This window comes from Anas platyrhynchos, chromosome 4 (assembly GCF_047663525.1).
Source record: "Anas platyrhynchos isolate ZD024472 breed Pekin duck chromosome 4, IASCAAS_PekinDuck_T2T, whole genome shotgun sequence".
NCBI lineage: Eukaryota > Metazoa > Chordata > Aves > Anseriformes > Anatidae > Anas > Anas platyrhynchos.
In genome coordinates this window covers 39,754,982-39,775,190 of record NC_092590.1, presented here as the reverse complement: position 1 = coordinate 39,775,190, position 20,209 = coordinate 39,754,982, and the positions used below count along the sequence as shown (strand labels likewise).

Here is a 20,209-nt window from a genome sequence, read left to right as displayed (position 1 = left end):
AAATTAACAAAACCCTTTACTGACGTGAAGACTCAGTCAAGCAATCCAACCCAGATTCCAGGAATAGTAAAGCAGAGGGACTGTCCCGTGACTCTGGACACTGTACAAGTTGAGAGAATTTACAACATGACACATGGCAGCAGTATGCAAAATGGGGAGATGGCACAGAGAAAAGCAGTTCCTTGAGAGACCACTAGGAACTTTTTGGCACCAGAGCTGTGCAGCTAGTGACAAACCAGATCAGGGTTCACAGTGTTTCCAGATAACATTGTGTCATTCAATTCACATCATCAAAGAAGGCCTCCTCGCCAAAAGCTGTACCAGTTCCGTTTTACATTATTTGATTGTTACCACAGTCTTAGGGATGTAACAGTTATGGCCCACATAAAATACTTTATAACTTGAGGTATTTTTTATAGATGTCTCTACTTGTTTTTTCTACCACATACTAGTTTGCTAACTAGCCTAAATAAATAACTCAGAACTGTTTGGAATTAACACTAGAACATGTAATTTGAACTTTTTTTTTTTTTTTGATATTCCACTTTTCAGGCATTATAAGTTCAGTGTAAGCTAATGCAAAAGCTTCAAACTTGATTTCTTCTTTGACAACATTATCAGAACTTATGACCGCTATAGATAATTTCAATTATGAGCTCTAAAGATCAATGTAAATATCACAACTTAAACAGTGTATACTAATGTCATAGAAAAGCCACACCATTTCTTCTCTTGTAAAGGTGTAACTAATACTGATCAGAAGGATTTTTTAAGCCTCAATTCAAATCCTTATTTAATGTACTTCTCTGAAACAGCACCATACTCCCACAGAATCTTCAATCTTCAGGCACCTCCAGCTCAACAGGAAGTGGGGAATGTTCTTGTGCATTCCATCATGAAAAAAGACAGATGAAAACTATCATTGCAGCTTGAGATACACATACGTGTACGTCCTTTTAGAAGTAATTGGAGAATTCAAGAATTCTGCTCACTGCATAATTCGTTTCTAATATTCCTACTGTTCATTGTAAGACATCTATGAAAGATACATCTGCAATTTTCCATTCATGAAAATAAATAATATTTATTTATAAACAACCCGAAACAGGAATCTCAGAGAACACAGTTTGTGTAACCAATAGGACAGCTAACAGATGTGTGACAGAGTAATGCAAAAAGTAAACGTTGGGGAAAATTAAGATCCTTGTGTATGGGATGCTATCCACTCAACATTCATGCAAATGGGAGAGAAAATTTCAAATTCAGTAAGCAAATCCACCTTCAACTTTAAATTAAATCTCCCCTAATTAATTTTAATAGATATTCCTGTTGAGCCTAGTCTCTTCCCAGTGTAAATCTATCCTCCATTTGCATTTAGAGGAGATGTGTAGTTGTATTTAGCTGCACAAAGAGTCACAATAACACTGATGAGATTAGGGCTCAGATAATTAATGGAAATAAAAACATTAAAAAAGATCAGTAAAGCCAAGTTCATAATTGCCTTTTGTATCACAAACAAATGTTACCAGTTCCCTTTCAAAAGTCCCTCAAAGGATTTAAGACAAGAATAGAGTCACACTGCTCAGAGAAATTAATAACTTCACTTCAGTGGAAATCAAAATGGGTACAATAAATCATCATTAGTATTGAATTAGCTTGCAAAATGGGCTTTCTTCCCACATATGCATTTAACCTAATTATGAACATGTAAAATGAGGTAGCCAATATTTTGGAGACTGTGTATTAAACCACATGCAAATACTGAAGTAGAATACCCTAATGAAAGAGGTCAGTGATCTGGTAGGGAACCTGGAATGCCTCTTAAGAGAGTTGTTTTTTTAACTTACTGTCTTTGTTTTGTAAGTTAATCAGAACGCCTATGGCACAAAAACAGTCACCTGCGAAGTGAGAGGATGTTCTGTATCCCATAGGTCAGTTACCTGAACTGAAAATTCTCTTGAGGAGCCCTTAATATGGCCTTAGAGACATGGTGTGGGAAGGTGCGTGCAGGTTCAGTAGAGCTTATTAAATGGAAAACCACAGATAGGAGCTTCCTTTCAGGATCAAAAGGCTATATAAATATAACCACTCCATGCATAACAGAGATTGTTATGAACACCCAGAGCTAATTGTTGACATTAACATGCAAAAGTACGTAAGTATACTTCTATTACACTGTTCTCTCAAAATTACTAGGGCTGTAGCACTCATAACTTAGTTATCAATTCTTCAGTGAAAATCCAGAGTTCGTCTCACAAGGTTCCTTCAATTTTGTAGAGGAGCTGAGGTTCTACAGACTGGCCAAAAAACCTCTGCACTCCATAAAGCACCAGGAAGAATGGGGACTACGCAAAATTTGACTCAACAGTGCATAAGCGAGCATTTGTTATTTACTCTTTCAACATCTGTAAGGCTCATTTACATCAAAGCGTATTCGAAGATTGCAATGGTTAGGTAAAATAAGTAAAAACTGAAACAGCATAAATGAAGTACATAGCAGGATGTACAGAATGAAAAAAAAAAAAAAGTATACAAATGTCCAGTCACTTCCTAATATAATTTCAGGTACTCCGATAAGCTCTTTAGAATTATCCTTCAACAGTAACAAATTTAATTTCACTGTGAAAATAAAAGGCTTTGGTAACAAAATCTTTTACCTCTGTACTTTGTGTTTTCATTGATTAATAATTGACCTGAAATTTCATCCTATACAATATCTCTTACCTGTAATGACTGGCTGCTAGACAGTCCAAATGTAGACATTGCTCCCAGCCTATGACTGTTCCAGTGAAAGCAATAGCAAAAGATTTAAGTTTCTACTACATATAGTACTTAATTAGCAAGATGTTCAACAATAAATGCTCTTTGCAGTTCGATTTCTACTTCTTTCATATGTTGATAACAGGTGCATCATGCCTTATAAGAGGGTAATAAATAGGGGTAAACCCTATTCAGGTCAGTTTGTTCTTCCCCAAAGATGCTAAAGCATTTCAGGTTAAGACAAGAATGACTTCAAAAATCGTTTATTTCCCCTTAGTGTAACGTAAGTTGTGTTTTATTCCCTAATACAAGTTTTCACAGTTATATGCCATTCTGACTCATGTATCAGCAGAGAAAAATATAAAAATCATAAAGGCTATTTTGATCCTGGTCAGAGCTCTGCCCTTCGTTTGCCATGTAGCCCTATGCAGAGCCACCTGGTTTCCCTTCAATCCCTAGCTGTAGTTTTAGCTAGTGCATTTTAATGATCCAGTGTTCTCAGTGTTATTCAACCTTCCCTTTACTGTAGATGCTTATGGATAATAAAGGTGTCTCTGTGCATCTTCAAGCACCTCACATTACTACAATAATTCTTAACCTGCATTAAATTCTTATCCAAGTGAAGGCTGCAATATTTGGTCCAAGAAATAACACATGTATTTACACATATACACACATATATAGCATCACAGCATATATGTTAAGTATTGTAAATTATCAAACTATTATTGGAGATGGTCTTTTAAAAAACTTCCCCTCTGAACTGTTTTAATGTATGCAAGAGAGCTCATTCTATATTATTTTAAATGAAATACTCTAATATTAAAAATACTGTTATGCATTAATTTTACCCATTTAACACAAACCTATACAAAAGCGTACAGTGCAGTTTATAACGTTAGGGATGCAATGCTTGTGCTGGCGAATGAGGGCGCACTCGTGCCTCAAGTGCTAAGGAAGCAATACCGGAATGCTGCACATCACAGGTAGACATCCAAGGCGCAATTTCCCAGCAACACTTCAAATGAGGCTACAGTGGTTTAGCTGTTTTTTCAAACTTGTATTGAGTTTTGGCTCGTGAGCAGGATTGAAGTATCAGGACAGACCAATCAAATAACAGGATCCAAAATTTTATTTAAATAGATTTTCTTTCTACAAAAATATAGTTACATGTGATACCCTGATTATTTCCTTTAGTTAATTCAATGCACAATTCACATAAAAGTTTTACACTCCTTTCAACAATACGTATTTAATTCTCAAGTTATGCAAATGGTAACTTGTAGGCACTTCCCGTTTAAAGAAATATATTAAGTATCTGTTATGCTACATTAAGGCTGAAACACATGGTAACTTTGGGATCCATTTTCATGTTGTTAAATTGTTCCTTTCTCCGGTGGACTGCTCTAAGTACTTGCAAGGAATATGGACAACTTTTTTTTACAAAACTAACCAGTGTTCTTCCTGGAGTTACAAACCATGTCCTTAATATTTTCCCCAAATGCCCACATGTTTAGTTCTAGTGAAACTTGTCCTACTTTTATGTTTTAGTCCCTGAGACAACCTGTAATGCCTTATCAATTGTTTATAGTAATACATAATCAATGTTGCTAAACTAAGATGGGATTTATTTTTTATATGTATATATATTAACAGCTTAGTCAATAACAGTTTATGGAACTTTCTAATGTGATTGTTTTTTTCACAGCTTTTAATATTCTTTATATTATAGAAATATTTAACAGTTATCTCCACTCTTTCCCAATACACAGTATTAAGAATAAAATGGGTCTGGATTTGTTCTTTGTACCCACTCAGGTTTTTGTTGCTGTTAGCCTGGTTTCAAGCAAGTCCATTAACAAGTGACATGTCAAAAATATATTTTTTTCCAGTTTTCAGTTTTCAGATGTCTCAATAAGTACCTGGGAAAAAAAATAGCAATATATATATATATATTATTTTCTAAAATGTGCAGAAATGTTTCCTAAGACATTAGCTTTTCCTTCCTTCCAAGTATGACTACAGTAATTCTCTTCAGTGATTTCTGCTGAATGTTTTCTATTTATGGGTTCACACACATTCAGGCATTTCATTTATACTTGAAAGAAAAAAAAGTCATCTGTTTGCATATAGTAATTAATATCCAAAATGGTGACTGAAAAATGCTAGAAAATCCTCCTTCAGTTGGTTGATATATCATGACCCAAATTCTACTGGCCATATTTACAGCATTGCAAAAACTGGAGAATTATCCCATTTAAGCATTTTCAACACTTTTTGTATGAAGAAAATAAGTAAATTCTCCTCCCTTTAGTAATTAATATACTTTTCCACTTGTGTACTTTTTTTCCCCACACAGAATCCCACTAAAATTAGATAAAAAATTATGACCATCAATTCCTATATGATAGGAGGAACTAAAACCGATTTAATAAAGCTTTTATTAAAATCCTTTTATTAACATGCTTACCTCATTAAGTATTACCCACACAGGAGAATCAGAATTGACTGACAAACGAATAGCCTGTATTTTTTTTGGCAGGTTGATGCTGCCTTCTGCAATTCCATTTACAAAAGCCCCTAAATGAAAAATAAAACAATGTCAGTACAAGTCTATATTAGGATGAAATATACTTCCAGGTGAACTTAGTGAAAGTTCTAAATTACAAATTATAAATTAACACCAGGGATGCAACAGTAGAGGAAAAAAGTCATTTGAAAAAGTTCAAACTGTAGCTGCTGAAAAACAAAGGTATAAACAAGATAATTTCTGCTGTACATGAGGATTCATTTATTCAGCTAAAACAATTAGGAACTGGAGAAGAGCACAAGTAAATAAGGAACCTGCAGCTACAAATGTTAGAAAATAAATACGTTAGTACTGACAATACACGTCTGACCCACGGGTCACGTTAAAGAATTTAGAAGAGCTTTTCTGATACGTACAACTATTTCAAAAAGAGATATAAGGGATCATGGATCAATTCTAATATATTCCTTCACTAGTTCTACGCTTGTTAGGTACCCTTGTCAAACTGGCATAAAATCAGCACAGACAAAAGAAAAACACTCATTGCATCCGATATTCATTTCCTAAGAACTTGCACATACAACTTGGAGTTAACAACATTTGGTTTTCGATCTCTAATTAGAACAAAATAGCCAAGAGGAGGTGGGGGTAAATTAAAGCAAGCAAGAAGTGATAGTGAGCTGAAAGTGGCTCATTGGGGGAAAAAGAGCAATTATGTGATAGAAGAGACAGAAGAAAAGTGGCAAGCAAAGCAGATCTCCCAATAGTTCATTTTTATTCACGTAATGATATTTTAGTTTAGGTTACAGTAGACAACAAGCTTTGGCAGGTTTGTGGAGAATCTGCAGTTCACTTACAGAAGTCAATTGCTACCCCGAGGAAGGAAGAAAGGGAAGCTGGGGTTGGGCAAAAATGCATTGTGTTATGCTTTATCTCTTGATTTCAGGGGGGAGCACAAGTTAAGTCTGTCATAATCAATAAGGAATCATTTTCTTTAGCTAAGGCCGCAAAATCTAAACCGGAATCAATCACCCTATTAAAACTTTGCAGAGGCCAAGTTTTTCCTGTCATAAGATGTCCTGACTTTTGCCACCAGCATTGGGGTTTTTCATTATTTAAAACAAAATAGGATCATCAATGGTCAAACCACATACTACAACAAGCAGCAGTGCAAAATATTTGTTTTCTTTACTAGTTACTACATTGCAACGGTGCATTTATTACGGGGTTAATGAAATTCTCAAACACAGAAGCATTTTACATGGAAAATCAAAATTTCTGGTTTTGAAGTGACAATAAGCAAATTACCTATCTTTAAATATCCGTCTTTGGTTGCTGGATAGTTAAATTCACTTCCATTGTCAAGCAATCCTTTTCTTTCAGCTTCCTGTAACAAAGAAAACAATACTCAGCAGTGTTTTCTGGGACGTGACCTTCCATGCCAAATATCATTCTTAAACTGAAATAGCGTTGTGTTGCAGGTAGAAATAAGAGACTTACATCAGCTAGCAACACTTCCACAGTAGTGTTATGTAGTATATCACCAGGGTGCTCTATGTTTCCACTTCTAAAGAAGTACCTGATGAAAAAAGGTATATTATTTGCAGGTATTTCCTTTTCCGAAGGAAACTTTTAAACATCTTCACTTTAATCAGTTGTGGGCTACAAAGAACATAAGTAGGCATTGATGTGTGTGACCAAACCACATTAAAACCTTTTTGTTTTAAATGAAACAAGCATTAAAGTCATCTATCTCTGGAACGATGGACATAAGCATTCCTCCCTTTCAGTGCTCAAAATCCAAAACAATTACTTTGTCCAGGTTTAAATGGCTATGGAAGATCCACTCTACAACTCACTCCTATCATCCTAAGGCCTAGGTAAGATGGGATTCTGAAATACAGTGACAGAAAAAATACCTGTCTTTAGAAGATTATATGCTACATGCCAAGAGACTCCCCCTCTTTATCAATACTGATCAGTTCAGGAGCTCTAAATGAACTCCAATTGTTGCCAATGAGCAACAGCAATGTCAAAGAATGACTTGAATTATCAACATTGAGCAAAAACACCTGTGAGATTAAAAAATCAATTTGGTTTTGATTTTCTGGTATTAGAGTTCTTAGTTTTTGTCTGAAAAGAGCTACAGAAATGTGAAGCATTAACCCTCCTCCTTCAGTATGAATCAAACAATGGAGACCTAAGAAATCCACCAAGTATTATAAGATTAGCTGTGCATTTTCACAGGTTAGTCATGGGGGTAGATCTCTTTGAATGAGAAAATGTTTAAGGTGGAACTTAGCTACAGATACAAACACCTAACTCAAAGTTAGATGTCTGGCCGTGACCCAAATGTTTATGTGTTCATAGGCAATACAAATACACTCAAAATAGTCAGTGAATTCCAGCAAATGACTCAGATGACCAAATGGATGATAAGATGAATATCTGTCTTGCTTCCACTGGCTGTATCAAGCAGATTGCTCTCCATCACGTACAGTCGGAGCTTATGCACCGACCTTACATAGACATCTCTGCTGTAGATACTACATTCATGTTTCTGAATCTGCAACTGAATTCCACCTTTATTAATTTACTCTTCACTGTTTCCCCACACTTGCTCTGTGCTTTCACCTGCACTGGGAAGTGCCTGGGACGTGACCTTTGAGCTAACATTATGCCAACAGCCTTTCTGTTGGCAACTCTACAAACAAAGCTTTCACTGGTTTCATTGATGAAACTTGTTAGTTAAAACCAAATTCATTTGAGAGCTATTGTAAGCTATTTAATATTTTAATGAAGAAATAAAAGGAGGAAAAGAAAAAAAAAAAAAAAGCTGTCTAATTACCATGTAAGAAATGTATTTGAGGAGTGGAATTCAAGAAGGGGAGTAGGTACATAGCAAATCATAACAACTCCTCAGTAACCAGGCCATGCTTTACGCAAGCAGTTGAGCACTAGTGATTTTGAACAGACTCAGTCATTTCCAAAGTGAATACATGTAAGCTACCATATTCCATACCAAGCAATACTTACTTTTCTACCTTAAGTGGTTTTAAAAAGGTGAATCTGATATAGTCCCCAGCCACTGGAGCCGAAGCCCAAAAATAATCTTTTCCTTCATAAATTTTTTCCAAGGTATATTGCTGGTATACTTTTAGGCTTGTATACACTTTTGCAGGCGGATTATTATGTGCTTTATATAGCACATTACTGCCAAAATCTTTATCCTGTTGGATACAAAGAAATGCAAGTACACTCATAAAAATACAATAAAAAGAAGTGCTCCAATATCTTGGAATTATTACAGGTAACTATTCCAGAAAACACGTACTTGTCAAAAGTGTCAAAAAATATACCATCTATTTCTGATAGAAATAGGATATTCATTTCAGTGTTATCACTGAAACTCAGTGTTATAGTTTGTACGCTGAGCTGTACTGATTATTTCTCAGCTGTCTAGATTGAAAAAGAAACATCTCCAGGGTAGACTATTTTGTGGTTGTCTCCTATACCTTCTGCCAGAACATCCAATATTAGCCTCTGCTAGAGGCAACTTGAACACCCAGTCTGATCCAATGGTGCATTTCTAATTATCTCACGAGTGGTCTAAATGGCACTAACAGAACATCCCTGAAATCTGGTGCTTCACTGCTCTTTAACTTATCAGATACTTGGCAGATCTACTGCTTGCCCTCCAAACTCTAACAACCTACTGCCATCAGCAGAGCTATACCCATATCTTACCACTAACTTTTTCTTATTAGTAATCCTCCTTGTTGGTATCATGGACTATTCAGCCAAAACAGACCATCATAACCCTTCGTGTTTGTATGGTGCATGGCACACAAAACCTTGCACTGTGCGGAGGATTCCTACACACCATGAAATGCTACTGCAACTAGTGCAATTGTTCAGATCAGAGATTCAAAGATGTTTCTGCAGAAGCAGTCTGTCCTATCTGTAACTCAGACGTTAGATCGATACTACACACATACACACACACACACCAATCTGTAAGCCAGCATTTCTTGGAAATGCAAGTGCCAACTAATGCCAAAGATGAAATGCTTGATATCAATATGAGAAACAAACCAGAACATAAGCATATAATTTAGAAATACAACAGTAATTTCTTATCCATACTTTCAAATTCTGTATCTTCCCAGACAATGATGAATGAATTCCCATATGCTGAAAGAGAGATGGTTTAGCACGGATACGTATCTTTGCCTTTTCCTTTTCACAATGTGCCTGGAAAGAAAGAAAAAAGGGTGAAATTTTATTTAAATAAAGGAGATGAAAACGAATCAGGTGATTTCATTATGTCATTGAGGGTATGGGTCAGGTTTTTAACCCGTATTTACATGAGTAATCCTTAGATTAACAGACACCTTATTTCACATACAGTTTCCAGACAAAAGCTCATAATTCCATTCATGGTGCTATGTAGACTTTCAGGCTCAACCACTACCAAGTCAGGGATTTCTGTGCTGTGCCCATCATCAATCGCATTTGGAACAACAAAAATGCACTTCAGATCTGAAAGTGAATTTTTTGTGTGTATGCTTTGTGGTTTTTTTTTTTGTTTGTTTGTTTTTTTCCCCCCGTTTCTGTCAAATTTAATTTCAAGTTTTGGCCTTGCCATATCATTCTATTTTGACCAAAACTCGCTGTCTTGAGATAGGAGTGTAACCAGAATCCATCTTTATCATTTGGCTCTTTCTGCTATATTTGAGAAAGTTATAATGTAATATACAGGACGGTTCTTCACAGAGAGGGTGGTTGCACACTGGAACAGGCTCCCCAGGGAAGTGGTCACTGCACCGAGCCTGATTGAATTTAAGAAGAGATTGGACTGTGCACTTAGTCACATGGTCTGAACTTTTGGGTAGACCTGTGCGGTGTCAAGAGTTGGACTTGATGATCCTTAAGGGTCCCTTCCAACTCAGGATATTCTATGATTCTATGATATTATATGTTACATATATTGTACCCTAAAACTAAGTAAATCCCCTAGATACTGTATTTATATCCCCATTTTCTGGTTTATATACACTTTGTGACATTATATATACACCAAAGAATTAAATAACTATACTTGGTACTAATTTGGGGGTTTCCTTCTTTTTGTATGATAGCAAATAATTTCTTCAAATGCAATTTTTGCTCTATATGCATAGAGCATCAATGTTAGATACAATGAAGCAAACACACTACAATATTATACTATATTGTCTTATTCACATAAAACATAATGTGAATTATGTTTTATGTGAATAAGACATATTATAAGACATAATGACATAATTATAAGACATAATGAGGCATAATGGCACAGAAGAGTGCAGAGTAAAAATTAGACTCCCTGAGACTCTTGGTTCTGCCACAGAATAATTGCATGAGTTTGGAAGATAGTTTAACCTCTTATATCACAGGTTTCACATCTTTAGATTTTAGAGGGTAACGTGTTTATGTCTTCAATAACACACTTCCAGTTCTATAAAGAAAAATGTTACATAACTATATCAACGCCTTCTAAAGCTAGAAGTGATAATCTTCACTCAGCTGGCTTAAATAGCAAAATTCATAGGGGATTTATGGTTCTCACAGAAGCGCTAACTAAAAGTACAAAACCACCTGGAAGAAGGATCTCAGCAGAACTAAGTATTTTTATATTTGTCCACAGCAGATGTTCAGCAAAACAATATAAGAACATAACACATGAAAATTGACTTACTGGCAGCTTTTTCTTTGGAAAAAGTGCTGTATATCTGCTATGAAAAAAAAATGTAGTCTTTCTCCTGACTGGGTTGCCGGTTCATCCTCTAAAATAATGTAGTCTCTAATACATCTCTTTTCATGCCACGGCAGCACACTTAGTACAACGGGATGACCCATTGTAGTCACTTGTACAGAAAATGAAACAAGGCTCCTGGATGAGCCACGGCTCTCATCTTTGCAGCCCGCTAGTCCCTGCGCTCCACTGGGTAGAGATATGCCACTGCTAGTCAAACTGGCAGATGATTGTTCACAGGAGGTACACATGATAAAGTTGTTGAACTACACAGAGATCTGAGGAATCATCTTTCAACTTGGTGGACAGAAGTGGCTGGATCTTGAGATGTGAATACTCAGTCCAGGCTGAAAACGTGCCAGACACCCATCATCATGGAACGGCACATAAAAGCCACGAACAGGTACCCACTGACTCTCCCATGAGGCATATTGTGCAATCACTCTGTGACACGCTCAGTTGCTTGGAAGAGGGAAAGCACGAGGACCTCTGTCATCTCACCTTTCTATAGGAAACCCCAGCTTTCAAATCATTTATTTAATCTATACGGGAAGAAGATCATCAGCGATCCTTGTCCTTCTCGCAGCCCCTGTTTTCTGTACCCTTACGAGCAGCTCTAGTAGGTTTCTGTCCCTGGTCATTCTTTCCCAGTGAAAAACACAAGGCTGGCTTGAATCAATGTTTGTTTACTACCCACAGCAATTGAAATTGCAATTGCAGAAGTGAAACTCACTAGAAACTTGCTGGTACCAGTCCGCTTTGGTTTGGCCAGGGCAGGCTCGCGCAATCCACCTGCCTGCCTTTCAGGAACACCACATTGTTTTAGATATGATTCAGATATGATTTATATATGAAATAAACTAGTACAGTCATTTAAAAATGAAAGTAGAATGTTTAATATACAGGAGTTGAGGTTGGCACACGTGAGACAGATCTGGAAGGGGTGATATTAACTTTTGTTTTTTAAAGTTATTGCAGGTGGGCAAGAGCATAAAATAGAGGTACTTATGGATCACTAACTCCTATAAACCAGCCTCAGAAAAGTATAATTTCAAAGCTTAATCCTATCTGCATGAATTGGGAATGGAGACTCTTCAGTGGTGTTACGGAAGTGTAAAACCAGGCAACTTCTGCGGTCCCCAGGAGTTACCTCCACTACACATTTGTAGCAGAGGAGGCCCCTTTTGTTCAACTCTCCTCACTCTCCTGCTCTGCAGAACTCCTATCTGTCTCCTCCTCCTTATCAACACAAAAATAACACACATGCAAACAACTGGTGTGGGAACTCACTACGCTAATCAAAAAAAACCCTCTTGAACCTTAAAAAACGAGGAGAGAAACTCTGGTAGTTCCTCTGTGGCACAGCCTGTTATACAGCAAGACTGAGTAGTGACCATCACCAAAAGCTAGTTAAAGAAGTCAAAGGGATATAAAGTAATCCTTAACATGTCAACATGTCATAGGGTTCACCTACAATGCTACAAATGTGCTTGTTTTTGTTTGTTTGTTTTTACAATTCAACACAAGCCTCTCTTTCATTTTCAGTGAAAAGTATCATTTCATCCTTTCAGTCTACGAATTTCCCTCTTTTCTTTCTTAAGCAAAGAATCGAGTTTTTTTTTTCCCAGGCAGTAAATGATTTAAAACAAAACAAAAGTTCTGCTTCCTGAAAGAAAGGAAATGATATGTAAAATTCATAACTGTGATCTTAAGATTGTATGCTTTACAAGCTTTCATATTAGAAGGTCAGTAAAAGGTTATGAGAAGTGCCAGTCCCATACAGGTTTATATATTCAAAATTTTCTTTGATGCTTCAGGATTGCATAAAATGACTAGTTGCAGGAAGATGAGCACTTGCACTTGACCTTGTTCTGAGCTAACAGATGTAAAACAGCTCTGATGTGGAAACTTGAATTTCTGTGAGTCAGATCTCTCCATACGTCCCAGTGGGTTCCAACAAAGTTACACACTATGAAGGTCTATATCAGCTCTTGAGTCATCTGAGAGATTTTGATTCCACTTTTTCAAAATGTTGTGGGGTTTCTTTTTGGTCACAGAGACTGCTTGAATGTTATTTGTATTCATAAATTCATAGACATACTTACTGCATCTTTTTCTGGATTGCACACTTTGACCCAGAGCAGGTGGTCCAGAAGCCAGTCTATGGGCTTATCTTCATAGAACATGAGAAAAAATTCCACTATGAGTGGCAAGTCTTCTGATTTAAACAGTTTTCCTGAAAGCAAGACAAGAAGGTGCATATTCAAATATGTTTATTGCTGCACAGTAAGCACCATTTTATCTTTATTTCAGCCTTAAATACACAGATGCAATTCTGATATTTAGTGGAAATTTTACATAGACTCCAGCTTTGGTCCTTAGTTGCTTGTTCTCCAACTTGCTGTAATTTTGAAAAGATTTCCATCCCATACTTGGAGATATTCTCACACAGTCAACCAGCTGAGTAATCAAGCATGCAATTATGTCCTAGTTCAAACACAAGTCTGCCCATCACTTGTATCAGTGCGTCAGATTAAACAAAGTCTGAACAATCTCTCAAAATGCTAAGCATACAGTTTCAATGGTAATAGTACACTGAATATATTTAAGTTAAGACCTAGATATAAAATACTTTGCCTTTAAAACACTATCACTATTAATTTAGTTCTCTTGCTATTTTTATTAGCAGATCTTGTTAGATTTTTTGTTTAACTTAACACATATAAGGTGTTATCACAAATCAATATCACGTGTAAATTGCGTTATAACCTAAGAAAAAATATAATAGGAAACTATTATAAAAATAGTAAAAATAAATAAATAAATGTGTATATATATATATATATATATACACACACACACTACCAATATGGGATGCATGTTCTCCAGAAAAGAAAGGAAACATTTTATAAACTGTGCAAATTCTACTCTTGAAAGGAAGGCTACGTGTTGCAGGAGCATGTAGTACCTTGATGTGGAACAATTTGCTTCTTATGGGAACTCAACTATAGATCCTATATTCTGTTAAAAAGACAGTGCCAAAGAGCACAGAAAGTAAAGGGCTTGCAGTGGGAGTTTTGCTGAAGAGCCAGGGAAGTTTTGATATGCAAGTCCTTCCATGTATGAACTGTAATTCTGAATGAGACCTACTCTACTTACATAGCTCCAAATCAACTGACCCTCCTGAGGCCTTAGTACTTACCAATAAATCCAAGCTGGGAAAACTCAAGAATCATCCACTCTTGGGACTGTTCAGCCGCAAACTTTTTTATACTTTGAATATAATCAGGTTTGGCTATAATATCATCTTCCAACTGGGAAAAACAACAACAACAAAAGGCAGGTGGTGGCTTTGCTTGCAGAAGAGGTGGCGATGTTGCTACATGAGTGATAACCGCACTGTGCATGACTGCTGCACAGTTTGTACTGAAGCTGTGCCAAACTACAGTGGATTGCTATTTAGCTTCTACATATCTCTCTGTTCCAGTATCATTCGTTAAATATTTATTTACAGGATTGACTACAACACCATGAGTGCTTCTCATTTTTTCTCCCTACCTTACAGGGCTTACCACATACAAGAAAACTTTAAGCGAAAAGACAGAGGTTAAGGAAGATGATAGACAGTTTGTACTGAAGTTGTATAAGCACTGATAAGCAGCAGGAGCTAATTCTTCGGAAAGAAAGGCGCCTAAAGCAGATGGTCAGAGGCTCTGCAGATTAGCCTGGGCAGACTCTATCGTACCTAAAACGTGACAGAGGAGAAGAACTGGGGATGAGAGGGGCTAGTGGATAGCAAGATGTTTCAGGGAATACTAGTCATGGAAGAAGAAACACGCTGTGAAACACTGAAGAAGAGAAATACATAGAGCTCAACACATTGTAAAGGCTGAAACCAAACACGACAGTAAAGCCAACTAAAGGACAGTCAGAGAAGGAGAGTGATATCCATCAAGGAAATGGGAAAGGACTTGGCAGCGTTTTTGCACAGTTTTCAGAGAAGAATGGGGGATATGAAAAGCCAGAAGCTATGCCAGTTACCAACGCTGTGGATAACGATTCCAAACAAGGAGTTTAAAGTCAATCACACAAATAAACAGATTCCAGAACTAAGGAGCAAGTAGTACAGGGTTTGAATTTGGTATGGAGGTGAAAAATGCAGGAAGAGGAGTCTAAGCCTTCAGAAAATGTTGTTGGGGTACAGTGAAACAATACAGTTAATTTGATCTAACCGCTGTACTTTATTGGCCCTGGTGCTTGTCTGATGGCATTGGAATCTAGGTCAGGGAGCTAAATAGGTAGAAAACAAATGCTATGGGGAAAAAATGCAGGGTTTCCTGCAAGTTTTACACCCTCAACAGATTCAGTGCAGTGTCAGCAAGAGCAGTTTGAGGGAGCAGGCCTACAGCTTTTAGCCGAATTTGGCCATTACAAGCATGTAAGTGTAAGGCTGGTGGGGGAGAAGTGTCAACACTGAAACAAGGAGGAAGTAGAACAAAATTCAAAGACATGATTAAGAGATTTGTTAGCTTGCTGACAGCAGCTTGCTGACGGTAAGATATCAAAAAACGGAGATGAACTGATATCAAGATGAACTGTTCTTACCAGACTCTGAGATCTGAGGCTTGAGTTGAGAAGACAGTTAAGCAGAAGAGAACAGCAAAACAAACAAACAAACAAAAAAAACAACAACTTGCAAGAAGTGTTGCATAGAATTATATGAGCTAAGAGGATTATCCAGGGGCTACATGTAAAGGGAGAAGGTAAAGAATCAGGAAGAGATTCAGAGAACCCTCAGAGAAGTTGAGGGGACACCCAAAGAAGGAGGAAAAGTAGAGCGCGCAGTATCTTAAACATTTGGTGAAACTACTGTACAAAGAAACACTAAAAGAAAGCATACAAAGGTTCCAGGGATGACAAACATATAGGTTCTGACGGCTGCGAGCGTGGCTCTGAACTGCACGTAGTTTTGACTAAGAAGTCTGAAATGGTCTCTTCTGGAGCAGACAAATGCAACAAGGCCATGCAAAGTAATTTAATGAGCCCTGTGCTGAGCCTCATGATTTGCATTCAGCTAAAGCATATCTTCTTGAAGAACATTTGCCATCGCTTGGGGATTTCAGTATCGGGTATTTTTCAGTAAGTTACACTGTGTGCAGCTACCATTAACATTCAATACACTGTACCCACTTGGAATTTTTCTGGTTTCAGCTTACAGCCACTTGTTCTTTATATGCTCTTATCTGCTAAAGGAAGTTATGCAGTGGCTGTGCACAGCTTGCTCAGGAAATTTATGATAAGAACTGTCTAGTCCATTAGCCCCATTGCCTTCTAAAGACCAGCAGAACATGTGGCCACAGCTAATTTCCCTTTACTCATCAGTGCTTTTTCATGAAAAAAAGATACATACACAATAGCAAGCCGTGTCAGTTTCCTAAAAGACAGACAACTAATGTCTTTCTTTTTCTCTCTCTCTTTTTTTTTTTTTTGGTGTGTGTACTATCTCCATAGAGAAGGCAGAATAAAGAAGTGACAAAAAAGTGGTAGCACACAGTGGAAGTGCAGGCATCAGACAGGAACACATCTTCCTTTCTAAACTATACTAGTGTATTTTTCTGTTTTGAATCAGTGTTCGACAAATCTGTGAATGAAAAATCTTATTCTCTCATTTTCCACAGACAACAAACCTCTACTAGCTCATTCCATTAAAATCCTTTTTATTTTTCGTCGTATATAAAGAATTTTTCAGATAAAAATGCACTTTCATGAAAGTTATTCCTTCTAGAGTTCTACTAAATAGAAGGCTTAACTTACAGTCTACTGGGAAAAACATATCAATAAAAAGAGTCCTAATGACTTAATTGAGCTTTTGCTCAGGCCTTAAAACCACTAGAGAGAGACACAAAAAATGACAATAAAGGTGAAGAGATGCAGCAATAACTATCGCCAAACCATTACAACCCAGGCTTTACTCCAAATGACATACTTCAGTCCTTATATGATGTCCCAGGTAAGAAAACACGCATTCATTTTTATTTATTATTTTTTTTTAAAGGAATTTGAGAATACAGGGGTCATTTCCAGGCAAATATGAATGCTTAGAAACTTCATAATTCTACAACATCGGTAACAGAAAGAGATAATATGTGTCTGCCAGCAGGCTTAACATTTGTCTTCACCATGTTGCCTAGGCATTAATATGCTAGGCGCACTTACTAAACCTGGGTAGGGTTCTTAAATATACAAAAATCCCAGGAAAATACCTTATCTTCTAGTAACTCTCATGTGTTTAGCAGACAACATCTCTCTTTGTTTTTTGTCTCTTTGTCTTCTTAGTACCTGTACCTAATTTGAAAGTGGACCACAGACTCTCGAGTAGCCCAGCCCAAATGTGCTTTTGCTAACTTCTGAAAAGAATTGTACAAGATTCCTGCTCTTGCGGTTTCCTCTTCTGCTTCTGGGAATCTTGTGAAGTACCTATGTGATACAGAGCCTGAGGACTGTTTGAGCTGCAGAAGACTCAGGAAAAAATTAAGCACTAAGCAAAATGCTGTTCTGAGCTTTTTAAAAACTGCTGACATTCATGAGCTATGAGAAATGGTACGGATCTGTTCTATTATTAAACAATCATGATAATTTTTGAAAATTCTGATGAAAGAAAAATTCCATATTCTGATTCAAATTTCATCTCAGTTCAGGAGAAAAAAAAAAACTTAACATTGTCAGATTTCTGCACCAGGTCCCTTCTGGTTTAAATTATACTGAAACCAAACCAGAAATTTCTTTACCTGATTTTCTTGAAAATGAGTTGAAAACTCACTTCCCAGAATTGCCACTGTTCCTTTTATCACATGGGTTCTACAAAGCTGCCCAAGTCACAATAGTGTTCTGAAACTTCATCATTATGGAGTGCAAATTATAACAAATCTAGAACGATGGCTAAATCTAACCCTGAATGCTTGGGGATCTTCTTAAAATCTTAAATCATCTGGAGAATTTAGGATCTGTACCAATTTGCAGTATATCCTTGACTCCAGTGTCACTATACTGGTACATTTCCCTATCTGGAAAAGTTCTTTATGGTATTTTGCTTCATGACGATCCGGGCTATAGCATGGACCTACCATCACTATCCTGTCTTTATGCACCAAGTGAAAACACGTTGACCTCTGACTCGCTTAACCTAAAGAAATAAGGGTTTAATGCTTCAATTACCTTTGGCATCACAAATGTCAGGAAGGAACGTGGATAGATTTATTCAAATACCTAGCTGCAAGATGTATATAAACACAGAAATAGTATGGGTGCTTGTAAAGAGTACAGGCAAAATACATGGAAAATGGTATTTTTTTTTCTTTTGAGGCCTTAGGAACAAATTAAAATTGCCAAAGCTAATAAGCAGTACAGATGTATTGCAGCAAGTTAATGATAATGTGAACATACCTGTAAATAAAATGTTCCCTTAGGTTGGGCATATAGCATTAAAAAGCTATAATCCAAATTCTGTTTCGTTCTCCACCTAAATATAAGCAGCAAATTCTGAAAATCTTCTTTGGTGGATTCCAAGAGTTATTTGTATAATAAAAACATTAGAATAGTAAAATCATAAGGTTGAGTATTCTAACTCCTTGTTAAGAGAAAAAAATGAAGAGGTACTCAAGTGGTATTTTTGATCTAAAATTTCCTCTGTAATCAGTGTAAACATTAGTAAATAATTTGACTTTCCCATAAAAGTTAATGTTAACTAAGCAAGACATTCCAATCTGTATCAACTCTACTGAAATAAAATGTTTAATAAGCATATTCATGTCAAATTATTAAGAGTCTACTCACTATATTATGAACAGTAGAAACTAATACACAATGATTATTTAAAGGTGATTCACAACATTATAAAGCTGAATGTTTTTACCGATCAACAACACAGAAACTAGTTGATACACTTCATTTTTTCATTTAAATGTAAGCACAGATTTTTCTCTATGAAGTACAAATCTCATTTTACCAAAGGATGAAGGTGACATTTAATACTCAATGCTAAAGACTTGAGATAGTTATTTATACATAAAACAATTATTTTTAATTTGTTTTAATGTTATATAAAACAATTAACGTAAGATTGTATTCACAATGTATCTGATTAAAATCAAATCATACCTTAAGTATACAGTATGTATGCATGTTTATGCTCTAGAAGGTACAGGGCTTATCTATAAATTATACGTGCATAAATACACTTGCTGATTTCACTTCAGCTTCCTTGATGGCACTGTTTGTGTAGCTCCCAGAGACATTTTTTCTTCTGATAAATTACAGTTATTGTTGGTCAAAATATTTTTTTTTTCCTCCAATAAATTTATTTTCCTCCAATAATCAACTCTGTTAAGGTATAACCTGTCTTTGTGAATTTGGATGAAATCACCAGAAGTTAGGATATACCATCTACAGTACTATGACATGTCCATAATCACCACGAGTTAGGTCATTAAACCCACATTAGTTGACGAGTTAGTTAAGGAGACACATAGGGCTTCCTTTGTGTGTTCTTAAAGCTTCTCCCTTATCTGTTCGGTAAAATAGTTTCCTATTTTTCCTTTCTCACCAGATCATCTAGTCTATCATCTCTACACATTATCCATCTTCTTTAAAACCTGTGAGATGCCCAGAGACAACTTGAAGCTGATGTGCAGCACCTTTCTCAAGAGCTCCTTGCATAATAGTTATAAATAAATAAATAAATAAGAGTGCACTTGAAGTCCATTAGCTCTGAAATGCAAAGATCATTATCACCTCAAACAACATTAACTTCCACAGCATTCTCCATTTTTATACTATTAGAAAAGAATTCTTAGGTTTTATGCAGCCATCTTACCTTACTCTGTCCTCCGAATCTCCTAATGTTTTCCTCAGATTGGAAAAATCTGGATAATAAGAAGCAGGAGGAGAAATGATCTCTAGGACACCAGACTGGATTTCTTTGGGGAAACTGTGAAGAAAAGTTTAGTGAGACCCCATTCCTCAAAAAAGATGTTTGACTGCAACCACAGACAGCAGCTCCCAAAAATTAGGTCTGTTCTTCCAGAAGCAGAATTTACAACTAGAAAATAACATTTTCACATGTA

At 36.4% G+C, this 20,209-nt stretch overlaps 1 protein-coding gene across 5 annotated transcripts in view; it reads right to left on the bottom strand.

Annotated features, from left to right (window-relative positions):
• Window positions 1-3,869: 3,869 nt before the first annotated feature.
• Window positions 3,870-20,209, bottom strand: part of MGAT4D (MGAT4 family member D) — a 54,795-nt gene continuing 38,455 nt past the window's right edge. For all 5 annotated transcript variants that reach the window (XM_038178929.2, XM_027456723.3, XM_072036767.1 and 2 more), the window contains 10 exons: window positions 19,960-20,073; window positions 18,531-18,606; window positions 14,290-14,401; window positions 13,193-13,323; window positions 9,437-9,544; window positions 8,327-8,520; window positions 6,791-6,869; window positions 6,599-6,677; window positions 5,231-5,340; window positions 3,870-4,682 (listed from right to left, as the gene is read on the bottom strand). In XM_038178929.2, the coding sequence (XP_038034857.1) occupies window positions 4,656-4,682; window positions 5,231-5,340; window positions 6,599-6,677; window positions 6,791-6,869; window positions 8,327-8,520; window positions 9,437-9,544; window positions 13,193-13,323; window positions 14,290-14,401; window positions 18,531-18,606; window positions 19,960-20,073 (1,030 nt within the window). In that variant the 3' untranslated portion in view covers window positions 3,870-4,655. The remainder of the gene's footprint in view (window positions 4,683-5,230; window positions 5,341-6,598; window positions 6,678-6,790; window positions 6,870-8,326; window positions 8,521-9,436; window positions 9,545-13,192; window positions 13,324-14,289; window positions 14,402-18,530; window positions 18,607-19,959; window positions 20,074-20,209) is intronic.